This window comes from Nicotiana tabacum, chromosome 9 (assembly GCF_000715075.1).
Source record: "Nicotiana tabacum cultivar K326 chromosome 9, ASM71507v2, whole genome shotgun sequence".
In the NCBI taxonomy this organism is placed as follows: domain Eukaryota; kingdom Viridiplantae; phylum Streptophyta; class Magnoliopsida; order Solanales; family Solanaceae; genus Nicotiana; species Nicotiana tabacum.
In genome coordinates this window covers 4,724,079-4,745,537 of record NC_134088.1, presented here as the reverse complement: position 1 = coordinate 4,745,537, position 21,459 = coordinate 4,724,079, and the positions used below count along the sequence as shown (strand labels likewise).

Here is a 21,459-nt window from a genome sequence, read left to right as displayed (position 1 = left end):
CTCATTCTCACAATCATAGGTCACACAAGATATATAAAGGTATCAAAACGATAAATGTCTTGGCTGCCACACCTACACCCTTAGGGCTTGTTTGGTACGAGAGATAAGGGATAATTAATTCCGGGATTAAATTTGATATGAGTTTATTTCACGTTTAATTGGGATAAAAATCATGGTATAACTAATCTTCGTTATCCCGGGGTTGTAATGTTTTATCCCCATGGGAGGATGAGATAACTAATCCCGGGATAATTAATCATAGGATAACTTGTTTCCCAACCAAACGACCCCTTAGAATTTGTAGAAATGACACCAGGTACCATTCTAGAGGGCTGCTCTTTAGAAATTAGCCAGTATTTCCTGAATTCCAATTTTTCAGTTCAATTTTTTAGGACACAAAATCCTGAAGTTAAAGATTTTTTCAGGACAAAATAAATACGAGCTAAACCTTAAAGAGCAGTCCTAAAAATGGCTATTTGTGTACTCCCCCCTTAGATTTTGGCTTCACCTCTAAAGTTCATAATGAAGACTTTCTCATTTTGATAAAAAGCAATGAATTTCAAAAGGAGATAACAAAATGGCAGAGAATTTTATTGAAACTATACCAAAAATGGCTCAGTTATATAGCAGCTAATACACTCTAAAAGGTTTAGAGCCTTTACCATTTTGACTTATTACAGCAAAGATATGACTTCCTGGAGATATAGATGATCAACTAAACAATCACAGTAAGCTATTTTCCATCTTGAAACAGTTACAACTATACACTAACCGGTGTATTATGGGACAATCAATACACAGTTGTCTTTAAATTACGTTACACAAATTGTGCGCAAGCAGACAACTGCATATCTGTGGTCTTCCGCGGACCTGCAGTAACATGCGAGGCCAGCATCATCGGTCCTCAAGCCTACTCAGTAAAACATTTGCCGGAAACTATGGTGTCAACTATACAAGAAGAATGCAAGGCCTGACCTGAAAAGGCCAAAATGAATCACACTGTTAATAAGTTGAGAAATTCGCATTGACAGGCATGCAGTTACATGAGTTAGAAGCGAGTCAGCAGGTGAAAATGCTTAAATCCTTTATGAATCAGTTTAGATACTAATATATGCATGACCTCGTAAAAGTTTCTATGGTCTTGATCTAGGTAATACAGCAACAAAATATGCCAAATATATTACTCCCTCTGTCCCAATTTTATGTGACACTCTTCCGTTTGTAAAGGAGAGCGTTGGCGTAACTGGTAAAGATGTTGTCATGTGACCAGGAGGTCACGGGTTCGAGCCATGGAAACAGCCTCTTGTAGAAATGCAGGGTAGGGCTGCGTACAATATACCCTCTATGGTCCGTCCCTTCCCCGGACCTCGCGCATAGCGGGAGCTTAGTGCACCGGGCTGCCCTTTGCCCTTCTTCCGTTTTTAGTCGGTCCCAAAAGAATGACACATTGCTATATTTACTAATAAATCAAATTTAAATTTTCCCTTTTACCCTTAATGAGATGATTTCTAGCCACATAAATTTCTATCAAAAGTCTTCCTTTTGTGTGTATATAACATGTATTATACGGTACAATTCAAAGAAGATCAATACAAACATATGTGTATATATAACATGTATTACCTTTAAACCGGAGATGAGGTGAGCCACAATGAATAACAGCAGCATTTTCAGATTAGATCTTACAATCCAATCTGCTTCATCCATAAAGACCACTTAACAGCCTCCAGAAACATATCATTTTTCCGTAATGCATTGATTAGGTTAGCGTAGGTTACTCGATCAGGTTCAATTCCATTTTTGCGCATTTCCTTAACCAAATCTGCTGCACTTTCAACCATACCAGCAATTCCGTATGCCTTTATTAGTGTGTTATAGCTGCACAAATCAGGTCCAATTCCTGATTCTTTCAATTCAGTCAGTACATTTGCAACTTCTTCAATCCACCCGAGCTCACCATAAATGTTTATCATAATATTGTAGGTGTAATGATCAGAAGAATGACCAGATTCCTTCAATCTTTGCAAGATACTACGGAATTTCTCCATTTGTCCTTCTTTCCCATAGGCATCCAACATACAATTGTAAGCTTCAAGAGAAACCGAAAACCCATTGAAATGCATTTTCTTGACTGTTGACGACATATTCTTGAAGTCTTTGCTTCTCCCATATGCAGCTATGAGAGTGTTGTAAGAGATAACATCAGCCAACCCACGCTTTTTAGCCATTGAGAAGACTTCCCTTGCCCTTTTGAAGAGCCTGGACTTTCCATAAACGTCAAGCATAACATTGAAGGTGACTGTATTGGGTAAAAATCCATGTTTAAGCATCTCGTCAAACAGCCTCGAAAGCTCATCAACTGGCAATGCACGGGCGCAACAGTTTATGACACAGCTGTACATTTCCTGATCCCATATGACTCCTCTTTTCACAAGTTTGTAGTAAAGATCCGCCAATTTGTCCTGCTTGTCACATCGCTGGTAGATTCGGAGCATATCACGGAGCAAATATGTGTCTGGAACAATATTCTTTTGTTTCTCCATTGCATCCAACACAGAGCAGGCTTCTTCTAAAGCTCCAGATTTCACATACATTCTTACCACAACACTTAAAGTTATCATGTCCAGTTTAACATCTGAATTCTTCAACATTAGATAAAGCTTTTCAGCTTCAGCAAAATCATTGATTGTACTGTAAATGTCTATCATAGTGCATATTATGTGTAAGTTCGGCTTATAAGATTTCGGCATACAAGCGAACACTTTCACAGCATTCTCTGGATAGCCCAAATCTTTGCACGAGCAAATTAATAAATGGTACAAGTTGTCCTCAAATAAAGCATCCTCCCACCGCTTTTCCCGTAATACTTTCAATGCATCATCTATCATGCTGTTTTCCACATAAGCCATTACCAGACTCGAACAAGATATCTGGTTTCTCAAAACATGATCATATAAAGAACCTCTCAAAATTGAAGGAACTTTGTGAACGCATTCAAGCTTCTCGTATGCTTGCAAAAGAATGCCAAGGACGGTTGACTTTTCGCTGCCAGAGTGCATCATTTCCTCAACAGTACTAACAACATCCTCTTCATCTCCATGCTTGACTTGTAAATTCAGCATCGTGTACAAATTAGACGAGTTTGGTTTGTGTCCAAGTCTTTTCAGTTCCACATAGTATCTCCTTGCCTCCTCATAATTGTCTGCACGGCCCCACCCTTCAATCATAGACCTATAAGTTGTTTCATCAGGCTCCATTCCAACTCTTTCAAGGTCACTAAACAAGCGTTGTGCAGCACGCATGTTGGAAATCTTCCCGTATCCAGTGATCAATGTGTTGTACGCAACTATATTTGGCGAAAAACCAGATTGCTTCATTGAAGCTAAGACCTGCTCAGCCTCAGCTAACTTGCCTTGTTGACAATAAGCATTGAGCAGAACCAACCAATTTTCCTGATTCAGAATTACTTCATCTTCCCGCAAAAAGCCAATGATTTTTTCTGCTTTATCATACAATCTCATTCGCGTATATATAGTCAACATAGCTGAATATGCAGATTGGCACATAATTTTGAGACTCCTCATCTTTGAAAATGTAAATTCTGCTTCCTCAACATTCCAACCTTTCTGATAGAGAGCCATTAGCATTCCGAAAGTCGCAATATTTGGCTGAATTCTGTTCTCCAACATCATGTGGAACCACTTAGCACCCAACTCCACAAGCCCTTTCTTATGGCAAGCATAAATAAGGGTATTGAAAACCTGATACGTAAGCTCACAACCCGACTCCAGACTCATTTCCTTAATCATCGCCTCTGCACCATCCCAGTCCCCTCTTCTCCCCAAGACACGGAGTATCAAATTATAGGCAGTAACATTTTGCTTTAATTTCCCATTTTTCTGCATCCATCGGAAAAAACTCAACGCTTTCCCATCGTCACCACTTTCGAGTTGTTTCAATATCGCATTGCAGTGTTCCAAACTCGAGTCAGACCCGATATTCCCAACATCAAAATCAACCCCATTTAGGCTACCTATCACATTCTCCTCGCTAATTTCATCAAACACAATCTTGGTTTTTTCTTGCATTCCATGATTCCTATCTTTCTCTCTGAAACTAGACCTATATTTCGAGTTGTTCACTACCCTCTTGACCCTCCTAAATCTCTTCCAAACATTAAACTTCCCTTTCTGAGAAACCCCACCAAGATTTAATCTTTCAGAAACCAAACTCTCATTTCCTAAATCACCTTCAAAATTATCAACCCTTTCACCATCTAATAAACTCAACTCAGAAGTCTCTAATTCCTCAGTTTCTAATCTTGAAACTCTAATGTGCTTCAAATTACAAAAGGGGTTAACAACAAATGCACCACCAACATATCCATAGCCCAAAAATGAAGGAACCAAACACTTAGAATCAGTAAAGTTCAAAGCTTTCACATTAAATTTAAGTTTCTTGGATTCCCATGACTTATCCACATAAAAAGACAATTTCAAAGAGGCCATGAATCAAAGTGGCCTCAATAAAAGCTAATAACTTCAGCATTAATTCATTAAGATTCAAACTTTATTAGAAAATAGTCACAATTTAGCTAAAAGGGGTTGGTGGGGGATTATCAAGATTAGATTTTTAAAGGGCTATTCCAAATTTATATGAAAACTAAGTAAAAATTTAGCTAAAAGGGGTTGGTGGGTGTTATCAAGATTGAGTTTTTAAAAGGCTTACCTTGAATATGGAGCAGAAAATGAGAAAGGGAATGAAAGCTATTTAGAGGATAATGGAAAGTGAATTAGTGAAGCAGTGGAGTGGAGGATTTTGGGATTTTTGATTTGAGAGTTTTACCTAGTGGTGGCTGTTAGAAAAAGACAATGGGACTAGTTGCAGCAGTCCCTTTTCTTTTTTTTTAATCCCTTTTCACTTGTGTCTTGTTGCTGTGGGTTTTTTTCTTCTTCTTTTAATTATGATTTTTATTTTATTTCTAGAGTTAAAACTTAAAACTTATCAGTTCTTATAGCTATCTCAAATTAATAACAATAATAATTATATTTATAATTAATTATTTGTAATTATTTTGTGAATTTCTCTATATATACAGAATCGAACAAAAATTACTTGATTCACGCGAGATCATAAATTACATAGTAGACCCAAATTAGCCTTGCATTCCTATAATATTATAAGAATACCATTCCCTTATCACTTTTTGATTCATGTCTTTGAAATAATCTCTATTATAGAGTTTCAAACACTTTTAAAATATATATATATTTGTATGTTAAAAGTATGAAGACCCTTATCAAAATATTGTTCACCTTTTGTATTCTTTAAAAATTAAGTTCGTATTGGATAAAATTGGTAACTTAATACTCTCCTAATATTTAGGAATTTGAAATTAATTAAAAGTTTGCTTATAAAATTAATATTGTTCGCATTTTGTAACCTTTAAAAATAAAATTCATAGTAGATAAAACTGTAATTTAAATACTCTCCTAATATTTAGGAATTCGAAATCAACTAAAAGTTTGTTATTAGTTGTTGCTGCGGTGCAAACTTAAACTCAACTTCAAATAGTTGCTCATTGAAATACTCTCGTGTGAGTAATCACTATAGTTGTAAACTTAAAATACTAACGCATTTGATAAATAACTTCTATTATTTTATAACAAACAATACTAAATACTATTTAGTTTCGTAAAACTTGTTATTGTTGAATATCACAATTTACCATTTGAATTGCATAAAATTAATGTTGATTGTTCCTACAGCTACCAACTAAATTCTTAAAATCTTACCATCATTAACCATTTCGATAAAAGCTATCCTCAGAATTATATACAAAGCATTTACCCCTAAGATTATCAGGCATTTAAATTGCGCATACTAATTTATTTACACTATCATTATAGAACAAATTTGCATTCGAAAAAAGTCATAACGTATTAAATTTTCTTTTGGAACCTATGCTGATTTTTTGATTTTACAAATATGTAAATAACAAAGTAAAAGGAAAAAGGAAAAAAAAATACTTATGTGGGGTGAATTTATTCGAGGCGGTATAGGGTGGGTTGAAATCATAGAAAAAACACTATGCGAGGTGGGATGGGGGCAGGTTGAAATTTTTATGGTTAAGTCCGGCCCCGCCAAACACCCACCCCGCCGGCCCAACGCCATCCCTAAATTCTAATAAAAAAGAAAAGGGACGAAAAAAGTTAGCAATATCTGAATGTCAAGAACTATTAATGCACAGAGGCGGATCCAGGACTGATTTTGTAATTTATTGCATTCGATGAATCTCCGCTCATATACAAAAAAATTCTAAAATATATACGTATAATACGATTAATACACTCATCTTGAATCCACTGACTCTAAATTCTGTATTCAACAAGGTGTGATGATCACAATTGAATCCTCTACAAATATCTCAAAACAAACAGGACATATATCTCCCAACTCAAAACTCACATTCTCCTAGTCCAACATTACAATCTTCAATCCACCTTTCACATTCCTAAATTCTTGAATCTCCCCATCTAAAACCCTAGTTTCATCAAGAAATTCCATTTTCGCTATCAAGAAATTCAACAAAGTATCCAAAATATCTTGAATATCAGAATCAGCAACAGTATACTCTACTTCAAGTTCAATGGATTTTGGTATACGTACCATCTCTTCTTCAGTATCAACTCTTCTCCGTTTAACCCTGCCAGATACTTGAACTCCATCAACTATTTGTAAATAAACTGCGTCTACTTTTTCCTTACTCTCATGACCGTCATCTAGGGCTGTGCACGGATCGGATCGGTCAGATTTAGCATATTTCGGATTTGAATTTCGGATTTGAATTTCGGATTTCGGATTCTAGAAAATGCATTCCGAATCCGATCCGAATTATATCGGATCGGATCGGATTTTAAAGTTTGGATCGGATCGGATATCGGATCGTATTATTATGCCTCAAAGTTAAACTAATATGTATATTTTCTTTGTAAAAGAGGCAATACATTAAGAAAAATTCATGTTTATGCAATTATGAGAGTACTATGATGCTAATATAGCTAAATCTAGCAAATGTAAAGGTAATAACTTGGAGGTTGATGTAAATTAAAGTGTAGTATTTATACATGTCCTAATAATTTCGGATTTCGGATTGGATTGGATTAAAATACACCAATCCGAAATCCGATCCGAAATCCAAAATTTTAATAAACATAGTCCGAAATCCGATCCAATCCGAAATCCGAAATTCAAAATTGAATAGATCGGTACGGATTTCGGATATCCGATCCGAATGAACAGCCCTACCGTCATCATTCAACAAGGTTTCATACAAATCAGTTAATTGGAAACTACAAACATCCTCGGATGATTGCGCGCCAATTTCAAAATTCCCACTCTGCATATTCATATCTATAACCACAATAATCTTGGACGATTCGCGCATATTTTGTAACAAACTAAAATTTTCGCCAAAATACTCAAAGGTACTTCTCAAATAATCTGAAATAATTTTGGCTAAATGAGGAATTGTTTTTTTAAAGAATAAATTTGATAACCCTAAAGCTTGTTCAATGCTTTTGATTAACTCTTCTGAAGATTCAACTAAGTTGAAGGATTGAACATTTTATTTGAAAGTTATTTTTTTTGTTTGTCCACCGCGATTTTTGAAGCTGTAATTTCTTGGTCTTATAATTTTGGTTTGGTTTTTCACTCTTAAAACCAATAATCCAAATTTTGATGATGAACATAATTCACGACGATGGTCACAAATATGATTTTTAATCATATTTTGCGTCCACTTGAACACCCTTATTTTTATTTCTTTTATACTTTCAGCTCGATATCCCATCTTTTTTTTTTCTTTTTCCTCGTAATGAAATATATCTGCAGAGATTTTCAGTTCATGTGAAAGGAAAAGAAAAAAAAACAAGTGAACAAAGAGAGAATATGTATGAAGAAGAAACTAAGGTTTTTGAGGATCTTATAGAGAAAGTTTTATAGATGATTTTTTTTTTTATTTTTTTATTTTACCAAAGTCAGCTGGGAATTGGAGAGATTCAAATCCTGTGCAAGTTAGGATTAGTAGTTTTTGGAAAAATATAATTTAAATCATAGTATCGGTAGGAATAGTATTATGTATAACTCAAGATGGTATGAAAAAATACAATTTAGTCTTAGAAAGATGTCTAGTACCTCTCCTAAGATTTTCGCGCACAATAATTAAATATATAAAAATATTATACGGGGCAGGGCAAGACATATTAAATCAATTGGAAAAAAAATAATCTATGTCATGGCAAGGCTTCACCCGCCCTACCCTGCCCGTCCTATACCCTATTTGCCATTCGTATAAAACCCATCTAAGGAGAAGCGCTCCCTACTAAATTTCTCTGTTTTTAATATTTGAACCCGAAACTTTTAATAAAGAGTTAAAGGATTTCATCCGATATCCCACCCTTGGTTGATATTTTTATTTACTTGTTGACAAGAGGGGTTGCTCTGATGGTAAGCAACCCCCACTTCCAACCGAGAGGTTGTGAGTTCGAGTCTCCCCAAGAGCAAGGTGGGAAGTTCTTGGAGGGAAGGATGCCGGTGGTCTATTTGGAAACAGTCTCTCTACCCTAGGGTAGGGGTAAGGTCTGCGTACACACTACCCTCCTCAGACCCCAATAAGTGGGATTATATTGGGTTGTTGTGTTTTGTTGTTGTGATCTATGTGTTCACTTTCCTTGAGCTTCTACGTTATGTTTTACAGTATGTTTTTTGTTATTTCTTGGGTCGACAAAAACCAAACCTATTTTTGTAAACATGCATCTATAATTAAGGGACTAATTAGGTCCTTTTCTCACTAAAACTGCAACTCCTTAATCAACTTGAACAAGGAAACATGAAAAGAAGTTATCCTGAGATTAGGATTATAACCAGAGGCGGATCTAGGATTTTAGGTTTATGGGTTCCTATAAAAATTGAGTTAATATACAATATTAACCGGATGAACGAACTGGGTTCCAAGCTAAATATTCTTATAAATTTAATGAATTTCTCAATACAAAAACATATTCGGGACAAAAGCTACTGGATTCACGGGAACCCGTAACTAATGAACTGAATGCGCTTCTGATTATAACTCCACATCCAATATAGAATAAATAATACAAAAACTTTGGTATAAAACTTATGTCGGTTAACTAATACGCATAACCAAACACCGAATAAAATAACATCCATGTTACATATTTTTAAGGTATTTTGTCAAAGTTACTCATGGATCAATGTCACGACCCAATCCCCGAACCTGGTCGTGATGGTGCCTCTCGTGAAGACAAGGCCAGCCAGACCAAAACGGAATACCTCTTTTAAACAGTTAATCATCATAAACAGTAATAACATATAATATAACACTCATAAATTGCGGAATTTTAATGTTAACAACAGCAGGAACCATCCCGACACAGCCCAAACCGGGGTGTCACAAGTCATGAGCAACTAAGAAGTCCGGATACAAGTCTACTAAACACAAAATCCGATACAATAGTTCAGAAAAAAAACATGGAAATGATAGGATAAGGGAGGCACGGGGCTGCGAACGCCAACAGCTACCTCGTAGTCTCCAAATCACTGCCTGGACTGGGAGAAATCAGCACTCAGGAGCGGACTCTGCGATGCCTGAATCTGCACACATGGTGCAGGGAGTAATGTGAGTACTCCGACTCAGTGAGTAACAATTATAAATAATGGCTGAAAGTATGAAAACACGTAAAAACACAAAACAATTCTATATTAAGTAGTAAAATCACTTAAAGCAGTAAATCAGTGAAGAATCAAATGATATTCCTTTTTAAAACAAGTAAAACAGGTAGTTTAACAGGTAAATAACAAGTAGAAATCCGCCCCTCGGGCACAGTATCAATTGCTCGGCATAGTATCAGCCCCTCGGGCTCACTCTCAGTACAGTACCAGCCCCTCGGGCTCACTCTCAGAATAGTATCAGCCCCTCGGGCTACCTCACAATCACTCATATCAGCCCTCGGGCATAACATCAATCACTCAGAACAATGGGTACCCGCGCTCACTGTGGGTGTGCAGACTCCGGAGGGACCCCTTACGGCCCAAGCGCTATATCAAGCCACCTCATGGCATCATCACTAGACACTCGGCCTCACATCACTCAAGTCACCTCGTGGCATATAAAGTATCTCAGGCCCTCGGCCTCATATCACTTAGCATATCCTCACATATGACCCTCGGCCTCACTCAGTCCAAAATCATCACAAGCCCCTTGGGCATTAGTAAAATAGTAGTTCTCAGCCCAAAACATGATGTAGAAATATCATTTAAGTTTCAAATCTGAGTAAAAGTGGCTGAGTTTGTAAAACAGTAGATATCAATAGGACTGAGTTCAAATAATAAGTCAAGCAGTGAGGAAAACAATGATAAAAATCCCCAAAGGGTTCAAATAGTTGGCACGAAGCCCAAATATGGCAATCAACCCAAATCATGATGATAACAAATGAATTTCAGTTAAATATTCGGTAAAATCATCAATCGGGATGGACCAAGTCACAATCCCCAGTAGTGAAAGACCACACGCTTATCATCCAGCGCGTATCTTGCCTCAATATAGCACTACGATGTGCAATCCGGGGTTTCAAACCCTCAGGACATCATTTACAACCATTACTCACCTCGAACTGGCTAATTCTCTAGCTCGCGACGCCTTTGCCCCTCGAATTGGCCTCCACGCGCATCGAATCTATCCAAAATCAGAACGAATACGTCACAATATGCTAAGGGAACAAAGTCCAAGCGAAAACATTCGAAAAATATCAAAAATCTCGAAATTAGCAAAACCCAAGCCCTGGGCCCACGTCTCGGAATTGGGTAAAATTTACATTTTCAGAATCCTCATACCCTCACGAGTCTAACCATACTAAAATTATCCACTCCGATACCATTTGGTCCTTCAAATCATCATTTTACATTTTTGAAAGGTTTCACAATTTTCTTCCCAAATTCCATCTCAAATCACGAATTAAATGATAGATTCATGTATTCTAGCCAAATCTGAGTTAAAATCACTTACCCCGATGAATTTCTTGAAAAACCTTCGAAAAATCGCCAAAATCCGAGCTCTCTAGGTTAAAATCACCTCCCGAAGCTAACCGAACCATCTGAACTCACTTCCGAACCTTCTAACACATAAGTCAACACCCGATTGACTTTTCCAACTTAAGCCTTCTTAAAAGAGACTAAGTGTCTCATTTCTTACCAAATCCTCTCCGAACTCGAACTAATCAACTCGATCACATAAAACATAGATAACGAAGCGTAAAGAAGCTGAAATGGGGGAAACGGAGCGGTAACTCATGAGACGACTGGTCGGGTCGTCACAATCAATTTGGGCTAAAAATCAACCCAACTTTAAATGCGTTGAGATGAATTGGGTCAAGATAGGTTGAGTTCAATAAATGACTGGTCAATAACCAGCCCAACTTTGGGCGGGTTGGGCGGGTCATTTGAGCTTGGGCCAAATTTGTCAGCCTAATTTTTTGTTTATAGTATTAGGTTTGATTGAATATTGTTTGTTAGATTATATATTGTAACATATGTTGTATATTACAGTCAAAACCTCTCTATAGTAGTCCTATCTGTTCCGATATTTTAACATAACATGAAAAATTGGTTCCGAAAAAACTTGACCGTTATAGTGAAGTGATGTTATAACGGATGACTATTATAGAAATGTCTCACCGTATAAGTTTTAAGTACAATAACAATACTGGCATGCTTTTAAGTATACTATTCTAGTAATTTTATTTTTTGGTATACTATTAAATTTTAATCTGAATACTATTTGGATTATTTAGTTGAAGGTTTTCTTTTCAGTTTTCATAAAAATAAAACTGAAGAAGAAACATAAAAAAAAATAAAAAAAATCTGTAATTCGACGGAAAAAAAAACGTTATTATCATGAAGGCCTGTTTTAAGGAACTAGTCTTAGGATACGCGCTTTGCGCGTGTACCTATATCAATAAATATATAATTTTTAAAAATTACGTAAATATTATTAAATAATGTGTTTGAGTTAAATATTAAAAAATATAAGTTCCTAAAATTAATGCATGTTAATTTTTACACGTTCATATTCTTCCAAAAATGAATATGTATTCGTAAATAAGATGTTTTCACATACAACTACATTGATCTTAGTAAAAGGTGCTTTAGATGCACGTGGTTCCAAGTTAATGCCAGATAAAAAGGATTTCAGTTATAGTTTTCCGTGCGATGGCCCAGGACGAGGCGGTACTTGTGATATTTCGGCATGGGATGCGTTTTAATTTGGCAGTTTTTTGGATGTTAAATACTATTGGATGGGTTACTTTTTATTGGCATTGGAAGCATATCACATTATGGTAGGTAACGTTTCACAGTTTAATGAATCTTTCACTTATTTGATGGGCTGGTTAAGGGATTATTTATGGTTAAACTCTTCACAACTTATCAACGGATGTAATCCTTTTGGTATGAATAGTTTATCGGTTTGGGCATGGATGTTCTTATTTGGACATCTTGTTTGGGCTACTGGATTTATGTTCTTAATTTCTTGGCATGGATATTGGCAGGAATTGATTGAAACTTTAGCATGAGCTCATGAACGCACACCTTTGGCCAATTTGATGATGAGCCATCATCTATATGTGCTTTATAAAATCTCATGTCAAATCAATGACAAATATTACTTTCACAGAGTGAAGGATTATTTTGAGAATACTTATTGTAAGGATTATTTTGAGAATCCTTATTGTTCTTTACCACAATAATGACGATTATAATTTTGTCTATTGCCACGTCCACATCCATTGATACATTCATAGTAATAATTTTGTCTTCTTTCAGACTTATCACATACTGCTATCACATTCTCTTAAGGGAATGAGAATGGGGCAAATTCAATGGGACGGGTTTTCAATTCTTTGCCCACAATCATACATGAATTTGATCATGACAATGCATAGAAATTTTACCTCTTTGGGTGGTTATAATTTCTTTTAAACTCCATTAGAGTACAATCAAAATTTATCGTCTTTGCTTGTATGTAAAATCAAATTATAGAATATCAAGAATTTGAAAGAGAAAAGTAAAATAGCTCAATAAAACAAAGAAATCCTACTCCACATAAGTTTTTATATACCTTATTATGATTTATGAGGAGTGAAATATCTTCTAAAAATTATTGTTATCTTTATTACAAGATACTATAAACAAATAACACATAAAAAAATAATTTTAGCATAATATTTAAAAATAACCAAATAAATTAAAATTTTGAATCTTTTGATCATTTAGAAATTTGCGAGTGATGAAGTAGAAGTATAGCTCCTAGAAAAATATTGATAAATAACAATATAAAGTTTTAAATAACCAATATTGTATTATAAAAAATAATGTAGTACTACACTAAAAATTATAGAAAGCTATCATTTAAAGAAAAATAATAATGATAACTTCTTTTGAATAGATTTTATCTTATGTTACATCCTTAATGCTTCAAACGTAGCATTTTTAGCAATTTAACTTTTAATACTATATTATAATAAATTTTTGTTCTATCTTTCTTTTATTTCTTTCATGGCTGATGCTCTTTTTGTGAATAAATTTGTGTATCTTAAAAGTTTTATCAACTTGATAAATAATTTTATTTACCTAATGATTTTGAAAAAAAATGGATTAATTTCTTTTTACTAATTTATTAATTTAAAGACTTGATTATTTGTTGAGATTTCATTCTTTTGTGATCGTATAGAAAATACAAATTATTCTAAACTTTTTTTCCCTATTCGAACAATATATTATTCGTGTAATATTTAAAAACTACATTTAGTAATTAAAATATATATTTATTTAGGTAAAAAAATCTCTTACTTTTAATAGTACATCTCGTTAGCATTGTAAGTTCTCCACTAAGAAGCATGAATGTGAAACATATTTCCATTGAAATTCGTCAGATATACAAGGAAAAGAAAACGTTAATATTACTCCTATTTTCCCAAATAATATCTACGTTAAAGACCTTAATACAATAAATTTTGTCCATGGTTGAAAAGAAACTTACCTTTTACTTTTTATATTCTCTTCGTTTTTTCTTACTATATTTTATTCTTATTTAGTTGATTTCGAACTCCTAAATATTAGGTAATAATTAAATTTTTACTTGATTTTAAAGTGCTAAATATTAGGAAAGCAACTTAAATTATATATATGTCTAATGTGAAACTTATTTTAAAAGGGTAAAAAAGGGGAACGATATTTTGCTAAGGGCCTTCGTGCTTTTAATATAGTATATAGATTTTATCCCTTATAATTAGGTGCTTCTAAATATGGTAGGAGTCAAACTTGATTAAAATTGGTATACTGAGTGCTAAACTATGGTTAAGTAGTAATAGTTGTCTCAATTAGTAACTATGGTCCAAATACTGAGTGCTAAACTCTCTTTTAACTCTTTGATTTTAGCTCTCTTTCTCAGCGCATAAATAAACCCTGGAAATACCATTATTAACCCGTCCTCTCACCGTCTCAAGTAACGACAACAATAATTACGCATCAATCTTAAAATTATGTTTTTAAAGGAAAAACAAGCCAATAATCCCTCCAATGGACTAAATCATAGTGAAAATTCTCAATGTACTTGCTTGACAAAAAATATAGATCTTGGTTCAACTAACTAGATTTACACAAATAAGGGTTAATCTTGGTTAATAATAATATTCTAAAGATGAAATTCTTCGTATTATAATAAATAACACGTAAATCTACTCCGCATGTTATATTGGAGCACAATAATGACGATATTCAAGGACCCAAAAAAAGAAATATAGCATTAAATAGTGATGAATAACAATAAATGACATTTATGTAAATAAAACAAACGAGTCACCTGAGAAAGGATGAAATCAATGAATGTTCTTTCTGACAATGATGAATGATAGATAAGCCTTTGAATATTCATGTTATTCTCGGATTTAGTAGAAAGATGTGGGCGAGAAATCTTATCCTAAATTTTCTATTGAAGCAATCACAGCTTCCAATATTAATATTTCTTCCTCTGATTCATCATCCCTAATTTCCACTCAAAATTTGACTATCAATTTCATCGTTGAAAACCCTAGTTCCCGTCACGTTAAGTACAAAAACGTAATGGTCTTAATTTCCTACGGAGGAAATATTATTTGGGTGAATATATTAGATCTTTATCGTCAGCAGAAAAAAATTCATACGTCCATACAAGTAACTTTTGATAATCGTCCTGTCAGAGGCGGATCCAGAAATTCAAGAAGATGGGTGCACCACTGCTGACAACGACGAAAGAGGGACGAGTCGCAACTACCAAATTTGCGATTCAAGCAATTTTCAGGCTAAGGTTCTAAAGTCACTAGAGTTGGGGGCTTGGTAGATGATGAGAGATATGTGAGATAGGCGTATTCTTTTTCTCCCGAAAAATTCAATTTATATACTATATAAATTCAATTTCCGTGTGTTAATCTGGAGATTAAGACGTCTGAAATTGAGTATATTATTAAGATGTTATCTCTAAATATAAAATTTGAATAAGTAAAACTATTTGTTGTTATCAGCATATGAATGCGTATTATTATTTATTTATATTAAAGAGCTAATAAGCACAAATCAAATAAACTTAAAACTAAGTATTTTATTTCACAAAACATTAGATAAAGCTAAGGGGGAGGGATCACGTCCATCCACCAATTTCTTTAGTGGTTGTAATTCCTTGTTACTTGTAGTTTAAGTAACCTAGCTAAGTTTTTACTTGGAATTTTTACCTCTTATAGCAAAGGTTAACACCTTATTTATTTTAAAAAAATATCATTTAAAAAAATTATATTCTACAGATACCTTTTAATGTTTATAGCAAAATATTTAATTTTGGTTACCTCCTACCCCTAAGCCACTAAATACGCTATTCAATTACCCTATTTTCTTTCTCTCTCTACTTTGATACGCTATTCAATAATGAAAGCAGTAAGTTTCCTCTTTATCAATTCGTCATTGGAGGCTTGAAGGCAGTAAGTTTCCTCTAATCATTCTTCAATCTTCATCAGTATGTCTGCCGCCTGCCTGTTACAACTTCTTCCAGTTCTGAGAAACTTTTCTCTTATAGCTGATATTCTCAGCTCTACACATATAACATCCGTTCTATCCTTTAGCAATTGTTTCATAAAGACTCCAATATCAAGTGTATTATCCCGTTTAGACCAGAATTTTTTCCCCTGTTCTTTTCCCCAAGGCGGCGCGTTTTCACTACCAGCTTTCGGTGAATCCGCTGAAAATTAGGGTTTGTTCTTGAGCAAAGACGATGAAGTTTGGGGCTGAGCAACTTGAGTTTCTGTTAATATATTTCAATGTATTTTCATGTATTTCATTGTATTCATTGTCTTTTTCTTCATTGCAAATCAATGTATCACGTTGTATTTCATTGTATTCATTATCTTTTTTTTCATTGTATTTCAATGTATCCCGCTATATTCTATGTATTTCATTGTATTCATTGTCTCGCTATATGCCATGAATGTATTCATATGTTTTTTTAATTAATATAATTTATGTATTTAGATGTATTATATTATTTCTCTGAAGATTGCTATATTTTTGGGGTATTTTTCGATTTTTTATAACTGAAAATACAAAATTTGTGTGTTATAATTGAGTTTGTTGAGTTATATTAGGAGTCTATTATATTAATTGATTCGCTTTCCGTTTTAAAAACAATGTAATCCCCTATTTCACTCTGTGAATACAATCGAATATAATAATCTGTCTAGCTGTAATCACATGTTTCACTCCATGAATACAGTCGAATATAACAACTGATTAGCTGGACTTCCGTGATTCACGCCTATTTTTGCTACTGTATTCATGAATACAATAACTTAAATACATCAAATACATCTTATAATCACAGAAAAGGTATCTATAATCCGTAATATAGCAAATGGTATCTATAGATGGCTAATTACTACTAAAAGATAATTCTTTATGAAAATTTCTCTTTTTACTTTTGATTGAGCTTATCCGTTTTTTGGAATATTTATACAAATAACCGGACAAATTCATTATTTACTTTTCCTAGCTGGTATACATAGATTATGCAATAATTATACACAGTTATACATATACTAGAATCGTATCTAAGCATCCGAATCATATCAAACCAACTCCGAATTGCACCAAATTTTGCAGACAAGTTTCAAATAGCAAAACGGACCTATACCAAGTATTAAAATCTGAACTCTATAGCCATGAAGTCAACCTATGATCAAACCTAGGAAACTTCCAAACATTCAACTTATTAGCTTTTGGCAAAATGAGCCAAATCAACCTAGGCCTCTGATTTCAATTTCAGGCATACGTTCAAGTTTGAAATTATAATACAAACCTATCGGAATCGTCAAATTACCGATTCGGGGTCGTTTATACAAAATGTTGATCGTGGTCAACTCAAATTGTTTTTAAAGCCAAAATCATATTTTCTTCAAATATTTACGTAAAAACTTTTTGAAAAAAAGATACGGACTACGCACGCAAATAAAAAATATATCAAATGAAGGCTAATAGAGATCTCAAAACTCGAAATTAAGGGCTAGCACTCAAAACGACCTATCAGGTCGTCACAGTTTCTCTATATTAATCGTTTGGTTATATTTTGAGAATTTGGTTACATAGTGGGCTGCGTCTTAGTGCCGCCCCAATTGAACTTCTGGCCACAATAACTACTAAGGATAATAAATTTTTAATGCTATAGTTTAAAGTGGTTTGTAGCCACTGGTAGAGCCATAAATTCCTACAAAAGTACAAGGGAATTAAGATAAAACTAAAATATCACACTTAGGATTTAAACATATAATCTAAAGTAATTTTTTACCCTCTTTTGCGACTAAAATATAATTTCATCTTGTCAAGGAGATTATCAATTTATATATAATCAAAAAAATTTATTTTTATCCTATTTACATATTATAATTTTCTGGCGAAGAAAATTCAATTAAACCACTTTGACAGAAACTAGCTCCGCCTCTATTTGTAACTGATAAAAATGAGTAAGTTGAGACAATATAAGAGATAGGTAGGAGTTAGCTCTAAAGATTTGAGCTAAATAACAATTTTCATAATTCATCTCAAATTTAAGAACGTCACAAGACATTTTCAACTTTTTGCCTTATTGACAAATACTTTGGGGAGGGGTAAAATAACATTACTTAGTTTGAACTATTAAGTAATATATAATGATTTTTGGGATGAACTTTCATATTTGTTTAATGATTTTTTTATATATTTAAATCATCTTAAAAGAATAAAATACTTTTGAATTTTATTTTTACATTATTACTTGTATAAAATAAAACACTTAATTATTATATAAATACTTGTGATTATTTATTTACTTCTATAATATTAACTATTAAGTAAATCTCTTCATGTCCTTATTCGTAATTTGATACTTAAAAAGTACTTTTTGAAAAGCTTGGCCAAATACAAATTATTGCTCAAAAATACTTTTCAAATTAACTAGTAAGTATCAATGTGCGTTGCACATTAATAATGACACGTGGTGATTTAAACATTTATTTATATGAAGGAACAATAAAATTTAATTAATTAGAGAAATTTTATGTATAATAATATAACAATCATCTAAATGCCAAAAATATTATTACATTAGCATAATACATGAATTTATAATATAAAAGGATATCATCAAAAGTTATGCAAGTGTATTTTTAGGATTTAGCATTAATTGTGCTTATTCAGACACTTGTATAGCATTTTGATTCTTAATAACATATTAACATTTTTACTTTGTATTCTAACGTTCTTTTTATGAAATAAATTTATATTTCCTGAGATTTTTTTTAATTTAAATAAGAATTTTACTCATATGATTAATTTAAAAAATAATTTAATTGTGTTCTCTTGAGAAATAATTAATTAAAACATTTTATTTATTAATTTTAACATAAAAAATAATCTATTCTATGCTAATTCAGATCTTAATATTAGTTCTTCTCTTGATCTTAATTATAATTATATCCACCATAAATTTTATTTTTAAAGAGTAAAATATTGATATGACATTTCACTTTTAGATCTTTATGTCTATAGAATCATTAGTAATATTGACTCTTACCAACCAATTTTTTTTCTCACACATTTATAATCTTAAATATTTTCTTAGTTGTTGTTTAATAATTAGTTATTTTTAATATTACACAAAAAATCGATAAAAACTATATTATTTGAGTAGGAAAATAGTTCAAATATAATATAAAAATACATTGCCGCGGGGATATTTTTTTCCCTCAATTTCAACTCTTTATGCGGTCCATTTAATATTAATTTTTTTGGTATTGGATTTTATGGAGTAATAATGTATTGCCAATATAGAGGATTCTTATGAAATTGATTTTACTAAACCTTCCTACATATGTTTAGTAAGTATTCAATAGTCCAAATTTTTTTAATTTTAAAATCTTAAATATTAAAAATTAGCATATAAGGTATTGTAGTCAGTTATTGCAGTTATGTCCTTTCCTATGGGTTCTTCCGTTTAATATTTTAGGGCTACTTTGGTATATTAATATTGTATTTATTCTTTTATAATAATATAGGCTCTCTTTTTTCTAAATGGATTCGGACAATAAAATTATTCTCAAATTAAATTAGTAATAGGACATTATAATACGTTTTCAAATTAAATTAGTAATAGAAATTTTTAAGAAGCATATCCTAAAAGTAATAGGATTACATGACTAAAGATATTTACTTGATCAATTTTATATGAATTAGGTAGTCCGAAAGTAATTATACTAATCGAATTCCTAACGTGTAGTATTATGTCCTAAAACTAATAGGATTATAAGGCTAATATCTAGAATTCCGATTATGGCCTTTTCTTATGAGTTATTATATTTAGTATTATAAGGTTATTTTTATAAACCGACAAGTTAGGTTACTTACCATTAGGACATGACATTAGCTTTGAGTCACGATGTAATTTTTAAGAATTTTTTATTACTTACTATATTTCAAAATACATGAAAATAAAAATAAGTATGGGTAGATTAATCTCGGTATGTGCATTGTGTATATACCCTATCACTAACTATTCAACGTTGAAAACTCACGTAAATTTTATATTAAACAATATATTTTATTTATGAGATGAAAAGTAAATAAAATTTTCTATAAATGTTAAATGTTGATTCTAGTTAAACAATTAAAGATAGAAAAAATCATGAAGATCAAACAACAAATAAAATAAATTAATTTTAAAACTAATTTTAATTAAAATCGACATAAAATGCAACTATAACTTTTATGAAGGAACTGTATTTTGTTCAAAGTAAAAAATATATATTTCTTCAATCTCTAATATAAATAAAGAAGGTAAAATATATATACTATTATTAGTTTTTAAAACGTTGAGTCAAAGTGGACTCTTGAGTTTATAATCTTTCGATTTTTTTATTCCAATTTTTTTCAAAGACTTTCCATATATATTTAGACAGTTCTCTCTTTAGGTTCTTCCAATACAAGGTTAAATTTAATGTTTTATTTAAGAACTCTTACCTAGTTCAATAAGGAAAGATTTAATAACAAAAATTTAGTTAATTTTATAGTCCTGAATATTAACATGTAGTATTATATCCTAAAACTAATAGGATTATAAGACTAATATCTAGAATTCCAATTATATCCTTTTATTATGAGTTATTATACTTAATATTATAAGGTCATTTTTGTAAACCGATATTGTATTCATGCTTTTATAATAATACGAGTTTTAGTGTACGTGCGCTGCACGTGTATTTCGCGTCAATGCTTAGCATCAATCAATAAAATATATGTACAAGAAGAACAAGTAAATGAAATTATCAAATACTAAGTTTTAAAATGCCTACATTAAGATAATAGTTTACAATAAGTAACTTTGTACGTAGAAAAAAATAGAGAGTTGTCATTTCTTTAAATGAATATCGAAAGAAAGAAAAATAAGTAATGACAACTCACTGAGAATATATTTTGTCTCTAATGCTTCGTGTTATTGTATTATGTTTGTATTTTTAACAATTACCTATAACCGATTTATATGATGAATTTTAAAAAGAATGACTTGGATTTTCTACACATTAGTAAAATCAAAGACTTTTCTGGTTAATTAGGACTTAATTATTTATTCTTAAAATTAAAGAGAATAATTATTATTCTTAAGGGAATTTCCTTAATAATAATGTTTGATCATATTGAAATCTAGTTTTAGGATACGCGCAATGCGCGTGTATCCTATATCAATAAGTATATATATTTTAAAATTATATAAATATTATTAAATAATATGTATGAGTTATAATATAAATTTTAAAAATATAAGTTCTTGAAAAT

At 32.2% G+C, this 21,459-nt stretch overlaps 1 protein-coding gene across 1 annotated transcript; it reads right to left on the bottom strand.

Annotated features, from left to right (window-relative positions):
* Positions 1-570: 570 nt before the first annotated feature.
* Positions 571-4,829, bottom strand: LOC107818682 (pentatricopeptide repeat-containing protein At4g30825, chloroplastic). Its single transcript, XM_016644719.2, has 2 exons — positions 1,624-4,829; positions 571-975 (listed from the first exon to the last, which is right to left on the bottom strand). The coding sequence occupies exon 1, from the start codon at positions 4,506-4,508 to the stop codon at positions 1,683-1,685; it is 2,826 nt and encodes a 941-aa protein (XP_016500205.1). The 5' UTR covers positions 4,509-4,829; the 3' UTR covers positions 571-975; positions 1,624-1,682.
* Between the last annotated feature and the right edge of the window lie 16,630 nt (positions 4,830-21,459).

Coding starts and splice junctions, on each gene's coding strand:
- LOC107818682 (XM_016644719.2), bottom strand. CDS start 4,508: ATGGCCTCTTTGAAATTGTCTTTTTATGTGGATAAGTCATGGGAATCC.